This window comes from Austrofundulus limnaeus, unplaced genomic scaffold (genome assembly GCF_001266775.1).
Source record: "Austrofundulus limnaeus strain Quisiro unplaced genomic scaffold, Austrofundulus_limnaeus-1.0 Scaffold949, whole genome shotgun sequence".
NCBI classification, from domain to species: domain Eukaryota; kingdom Metazoa; phylum Chordata; class Actinopteri; order Cyprinodontiformes; family Rivulidae; genus Austrofundulus; species Austrofundulus limnaeus.
In genome coordinates this window covers 52,517-59,333 of record NW_013953351.1, presented here as the reverse complement: position 1 = coordinate 59,333, position 6,817 = coordinate 52,517, and the positions used below count along the sequence as shown (strand labels likewise).

Genomic DNA, 6,817 nt, shown 5'->3' with positions numbered 1-6,817 from the left:
TATAATGTGTTTACAGATGAATTAATAACCTATACAGTTGCGGAGAAGTTGACTAAAAACCGCCCGCCGCCACAAGTCCAATTTTTCGGACATCCGGACCARCAGAGGGCACAATCCTCTTCAGTAATAGGATCTATAAGAGGAGGCTTATTGTAAAGTTGTACARGCATTAGTTACTCCATCTTTTTTTGTGTAGTTTTTTGTTCCACTRACACACTAAAATTACACACTACAYCTCGATACAGTAGATGTTGATATGCAGCTTTAAACGCGTTGCAAGGAGAAGAAGAAGAATTTTAACCCTACGAGTGTTGCCTTATTGTTTACTAGACATGTTTCAAGTCTATTGTTGGTCTTTGTTTAGATCCTGATTAGTCATGATTTTAACATGGACTCATCTCATTTAGGACCAAAGTTAGAGCATTTTGGACTTTTTTTCACTTTATTCTATGAATGGATTTCATAAACTTAAATTGTTTAGAAAAGTGTTTCTAGAGACATATAGTATTTAACACCAGCTAAAAAACGACAGGATGAGAAAGATGTTTTTTTTCACTCAACTAAAAACATTTAAACAAAAAAAGTGGAAAAGGAAGAGTTTTAGGGGTACAGTAATAAAAGATTCATTGGGTGTCAAGCCTTTTTTTCTTTTTTGACTCCGTTGTACAAAGGATCATTTTTAATCTTGCACTGGTACCACTCCCTGATAGACAGAATATGCAAAGTTCCTCTGATGTTTTTTCCTGGTTTGTGCAATTCATTAAAGTCAAATGGTGTTTATGTTGGTTCCAGTTTTATTCTTGTCTAAATTTTATATCATTATTAATTATATATTATATAATTCACTAGGATTTTTTGAGGCACCTGAAACTGTTTGACCAATGACATATTTTATAAACCTATGGGAGGTAATGAATAAAATGCAGAAATCTTGATTTATGTACATGGCAGGTAGAAACTGTTTAAATGTCGTCACAGTTGCCATTGACCCAAGCTGATCCGAATTTGTGACACGAAAAACAGGTTTACTGATGAAGCAACAGTTTAAACTAAGAGGCAAAAGCCTCACTTTAACCGTGCTGGTAAAAAAATAATATACATGACAGCAGTGGTGGGCACAGTTCCCCTAAAGCAATAGGGGAACTATTTGCATGTGACTAACCTGTTTGTCCACCATGTGGAGACAGTGCTTAAAAGGCTGAGTTCACCTGAAACTCAGACTGAAGAAGTCTCTTGGAGGAGAGACGAAATGTTTCACTAAAAGAAGAACCCATCCAGAGGACCTCCTTATTTTTTTCTTTTTGAATAGGGGAACTACCGTATTTATTCAAGTATAATACATAAAATTAAATCCATAAAATCATCCATAAAGTACTATACACTGATAAATATTTTTACTTAGGTATTTAAACTGAATATCGGCTTCATTTACAAAATGCCTGAGTCTGGAAATGAGACCGCGTCGTAAAAAGCAGYTGAAACGAGCTTACCTCTGACACTCCTAACAGATCCAGGCAGGTGACATGATGTGAAAAAAGGTGGAAAAGGTAGTCCTGCACCTTAGTAATGATAGCGAACTAATGACATTARCGTGTGACCGGGCCGCTCCTCAAACAACAACAAACACATGTTCGTCTGTAATGGCGGCTGTCTACTGGTGTTCTGAAAAAGTTTGTATCCCTGAAAAAGGTTTCACCACCAGAGGGGGCGCTCGCGAATTAAAGTAATCTGCTTTTCCCCACAAGATGGTCCAAATCTCATGTGAAGTCTCTGACTTTTGTGTTGGCGCCTCCTGGTGGACTATGTGTAAAATGCCAGAATTCATATGATGCTGCAACAGCTGATATACATTTGTTGTCAAAATACCTTTTAGTACATATGTTGTTAAAATAAAATGAACAATCCAATGATCATTTCACTGATATGTATAAAGACTGCAAAGGCTGAAATATCTTGAATTCTGTATGAAATTGGAGGTAGTTTGAGGATTAAATTTTTTATGCTTCTTAAGCTAAAAAAGTGGGGGTCATATTATACATGAGATCGTATTATACACCTATTAAATACGGCAATTTTCTGATTAGTGCTTTAGAGCTTTTGCTGTTTTTTAACTTCATTAGTGGATTAGCACTTGCTAAATGTATGGGCTAAATTTAGAGGCACTAACTGATGTCTTAAAATGTTATTGATCAACATTATTAYTAACAGCTGAGGGTGAAATCTGTCACATTTTGTACATGTGTGTCACAAACACTAGGTGCCATATTGACATTGATTATTGACAATATTCTGTACACGATTGGCTATCGTTGACTCTAAAGAATGTTTGATGGGTCGACTGGGTTACATTAGTGCTTTATAATTAGCTTTTGCTAACTTTTTTCAGTGCATTAATGCTTTAGAATTAAGCGACCTATATATTTGAGTTAGTGCTTTAGTGTTAGTGCAACTCATTTTTAGATTAGTGCTGCCCACCCCTGCATGACAGTGTGGTATCCTGATTTAGTGATCTTTTGGTTGCGTTACCACCCAACACCACTAGAGGCAGTAGCAAAGAAAAACCTAAATAGCTACTGCAGGAGATTTAGAGTAGAAGTTAGCCCATGTGTTGTACAGAACTGTTAGTCTAACTGTAAGCTGTGAAGAGCATTAAAAAGAGGTTTAAATAAATCTACTGAGAGTGGGCATCATTCTTAAGAGTAAAGATATCACAGACAGATACCAACCTGGGTGTAAAAACGCAGGGAGATCTGTTTGGAGAACCCGAGAGGAGGCAGGTGATCGTCTCCTGTGATGAAGATCAGGAGGTCTTCAAAGGAAAAATGTGCTTGTCCATCTGATTGAACACAAAAAAACACGTCCATCAGAACAGTTCAACCACACGACTTGTTTTTCTTACATCAGCAGGCCAGTCTGCTTCTGTTGGTGCTTACCCCTGACAAATGTGAGGACCGTTTCCCATTGAGAGACCGTGGCCTCCTCGCCTGCCCTCAGCTTAGAGTCAGCGTGGCTGTAGCAGAAAGTGAAAAGCTCTTTGAACTCTTCCAGCGTCAGAGGTCGCTGCTCTTTCCCGGTCATTACTGGTAGAAACGTCTCCCAGTGACACTTCACCAGATCCCATAATCCTCCACAGCTGTTCAGACCCTCAGTGAACTGAGAGACCATGCTGGCCACCCTGAAGTCCAGGAGAAATGAAAACTGATGCTGCAGCTAGCAACAAAACACACATATACATATATATATAAACTAATTTATAACCCCAAAAAAATGCCTCACCTGTGGTATATGTAGTGTTTTACCAAACAAGCATATATGGTTGATATTTCATAGGAATGGGCTGAATAGATTCCAGGGATCCCACAGTGTGACACCCAGTCACACAAACTGGGAGATAAYTGTTTGACATCACTACAACTGTGCAGCTGTTGGAAGAGCAGACGATTAAAAAAAGATTTTTAGGAAATCTAAAAACTGTTCTGTGCCAAACCATAAGATTTCACGTCATGGTTTTGTGCGTGCCACCTCTCGCAATCGCATTTGCGCTTCAGGATCCACGATGTCCCTCCAGCTGAAGTTCTTCAAAGATGGATTTTGGCAACACATCAACTGTGGTAATAAATATGAAAAACACAACCACACATTGCTGTTAAATGACATTTCTGCACCTCAACGAGACTTTATACAGTGGTTTAATATCGCATTGTGCTTTTATATGTTTTGGTTTGGCTGATTTAGAGTTTTAGGTAAGGTCTATGCAGCTGAATGACTGAATCTCGGATTCAATGTGGTTTTCRTCCDGTTCAACACTGGACCAGCTCTACACCCTCAAGAAGGTCCTGGAGGGTGCACGGGAGTTCGCTCAACCAGTCTACATGTGTTTTGTGGACTTGGAGAAGGCGTTCGACMGTGTMCCTCMGGGACTCCTGTGGGGGGTACTCCGGGAGTATGGGGAACCAGGCCCGTTGATACGGGATGTTAGGTCCCTGTACGACTGGTGCCAGAGYCTGGTCCGCATTACCGGTAGTAAGTCGGACTCGTTTCTGGTGAGAGTTGAACTCCGCCAAGGTTGCCCTTTGTCACCGATTCTGTTCATAACTTATGGACAGAACTTCTAGGTGCTGCCAAGGTGTTGAGGGGATCCTTTTTGGTGACTTTAGGATCACATCACTGCTTTTTTGCAGATGATGTGGTCCTATTGGCTTCATCAGATCCTGATCTCCAGCTTTCACTGGAGCAGTTCACAGCCGAGTGTGAAGCGRCCGGAATGAGGATCAGTGTCTACAAATCCGAGAGACCATGGTCTTCAGCCAGAGAAGGGTAGCGTGCCGCCTCCGGGTCCAGGAGGAGGTCCTGCCCCAAGTGGAGGAGTTTAAGTAGCTCGGGGTCTTGTATACAAATGAGGGAAGAATGGAGCGGGGGATCGACAGGCAGACTGATGCTATGTCTGCAGTGATGCGGGTGCTGTACCGATCTATCGTGGTGAAGCGGGAGCTGAGCCAGAAGGCAAAGCTCTTGGTTTACCAGTTGGTCTACGTTCCTACCCTCATCTATGGTCACGAACTTCGGGTAGTGACCGAAAGAACGAGATCACGGATACAAGTGGCCAAAATGAGTTTCCTCTGCAGGGTGTCTGGGCTCTCCCTTAGAGATAGCGTGAGAAGCTCAGTCATTAGGAGGGACTCAGAGTAGAGCCGCTGCTCCTCCACGTCGAGTGGAGCCAGTTGAGGTGGTTCATCTGGTTAGGATGCCTCCTGGACGCCTCCCTGGTGAGGTGTTCCTGGCATGTCCCACTGGGAGGAGGCCCAGAGGAAGACCCAGGACACGCTGGAGGGACTGTGTTTCTCAGCTGGCCTGGGAACACCTTGGGATTCCCCCAGAGGAGCTGGTCCAAGTGGCTGGAGAAAGGGAGGTCTGGGTCTCTCTGCTTAGGCTGCTGCCCCCTCGACCTGACCCCAGAAAAGAGGAAGAAGGTGGATGGATTTAGAGTTTGAATTTATGGCAATATAACAGGTTCTCTCTTTGACAGTTTTATCTTTACCAAAACTGTTTTGGTTTCCTGTTAAATGCCAGTTTTAATTTCATTGAGAAGGACTAAAGAAATTCAGTTTTTAAAYTGATAAAAACAAGTTTAAAAAAGTTCAAAAAGTGTTAAACTGGTAAAACTTTCAGTCACATAAACTGGAAAACATCCTTAAATTTTCAAATTATATGAAAGTTTTAAACAAAAAGAACATTACACAGCAGAGGTGTATAGTAACAAAGTACATTTACTTTGTTACAGTCCTTTAGTATTTTTTTAAATTGGACATTTTTATGGGATAAATCTTGTGCCAGTAGGAATTGAATTTGAATTGCTCATATTGAATCTGAATGTGCATAATTTGAAATTGAATGCAWTGGTTTGAAAATAAATTTCACTAAATTGAATCTGAATTAATTTGCTTTGAAACTGTATTTTGGTTTATTAAAAATTCAGTTTGACTACTTTCACTTTCTGTTCCATATTTCAGATTTTTGTGTCACATCCTGGTCCTTGAGAAAGCCAGCCAGAGTAATCAAACACAGATCCACAGATTTGTTTCACTTTGGTGAAGTTTCTCTTCTGTAATGTAACAGAGTTGATGCAGTCCACTGTAAAAGTGACAAAAACAAAGTTATTTTATTGCAGTGATTAATTTGACCTATATGTAGAACGTGTTACATTTACATCACATCATGGATCACATATTGATCAGATGCTGCTGCTGACTGATCCATGGCTACGTTCACACTGCAGATCTTAATGCTCAGTTCCGATTTTTTGAAAAAATCCGATCTTTTTGTGTGAACGTTCACATTACATTTTAAATGTGACCTGCATCAGACCCCTGTGTGAACGCTACACAGCACTGATGTGACACGCATNGAGCTTTAACAGCCTGTGAGTCCCTCTAGTGGATGTTGTGCAGTATTGTGTTGTCKTTGCTCTGCAGGTTTTTGGACAGAGTTTAGCTGTTTCCTGTCACTGTGGGCCTCACAGCACAGTAGTACTACAGTAGTACTACAGTACTATAGTAGTACTACAGTAATCAGATGGGTTTGGGTTGAGTCTTCACAGCTGCAGATGCATCAAATCAACTCAAAGGTTCATCAGCTGTAAATAAACATTAAAAACAGTCCAGTGGTTCAGGAGATATTTTGCTAACAGATGTTCTGAACTAAAACATAAATTAAACAAAAATAAACGTTTCTGACAAAATAAGTTTATTTTTACACAAAACGTTTTGAATCATTTGAAGAATTTATTTATTTTTTCATCTGCAGTGTAAAATATTTACATCCAGTTGTCTTCAGAATGAAGGGAGTGCCCCCTGCTGGACCCCTCCAGAACCTCACCCTGTGTCATTTTAAATTAAAGACAATAAAAATACAAAATAAAACTGAGGAGGATTCTGAAGAGACTTCATCAGGTCTCAGATCGTTTCCTGAAAGTCAGATTTCATCCTGATCTGATCCAAAATAAATTAAAACCAACAATCTAATTAAAATACTAACAACAAGAATAAAAAGAAAAGTTTCTGCTTCATTTAATCCATTCAAAGTTTCATTAAAAACAAAGTTTAACAGAGTTTCAGGGCTTAAATACCCAGAAACTGAACTGAAATTAAACATTTCAGAATAAAAGCATCAGGCCTTTATTCACTGATCCAGGATCAGTTTCCTGTCAGAATAAAAGCATCAGATCTTCATAAACTGATCCAGGATCAGTTTCCTGTCAGAATAAAAGCATCAGATCTTCATAAACTGATCCAGGATCAGTTTTTTGTCAGAATAAAAG

General features: G+C 39.9%; 1 protein-coding gene across 1 annotated transcript in view; it reads right to left on the bottom strand.

Annotated features, from left to right (window-relative positions):
• The window catches only part of LOC106533461 (G2/M phase-specific E3 ubiquitin-protein ligase), a gene marked incomplete at its 5' end in the record, with an annotated part of 4,736 nt that extends 1,130 nt beyond the window's left edge, over positions 1 to 3,606 (bottom strand). Inside the window, 4 exon segments of the mRNA XM_014029757.1 lie at positions 2,727 to 2,836; positions 2,934 to 3,175; positions 3,277 to 3,422; positions 3,523 to 3,606. Coding sequence (XP_013885211.1) covers positions 2,727 to 2,836; positions 2,934 to 3,175; positions 3,277 to 3,422; positions 3,523 to 3,606 — 582 coding nt within the window.
• Positions 3,607 to 6,817: the final 3,211 nt, after the last annotated feature.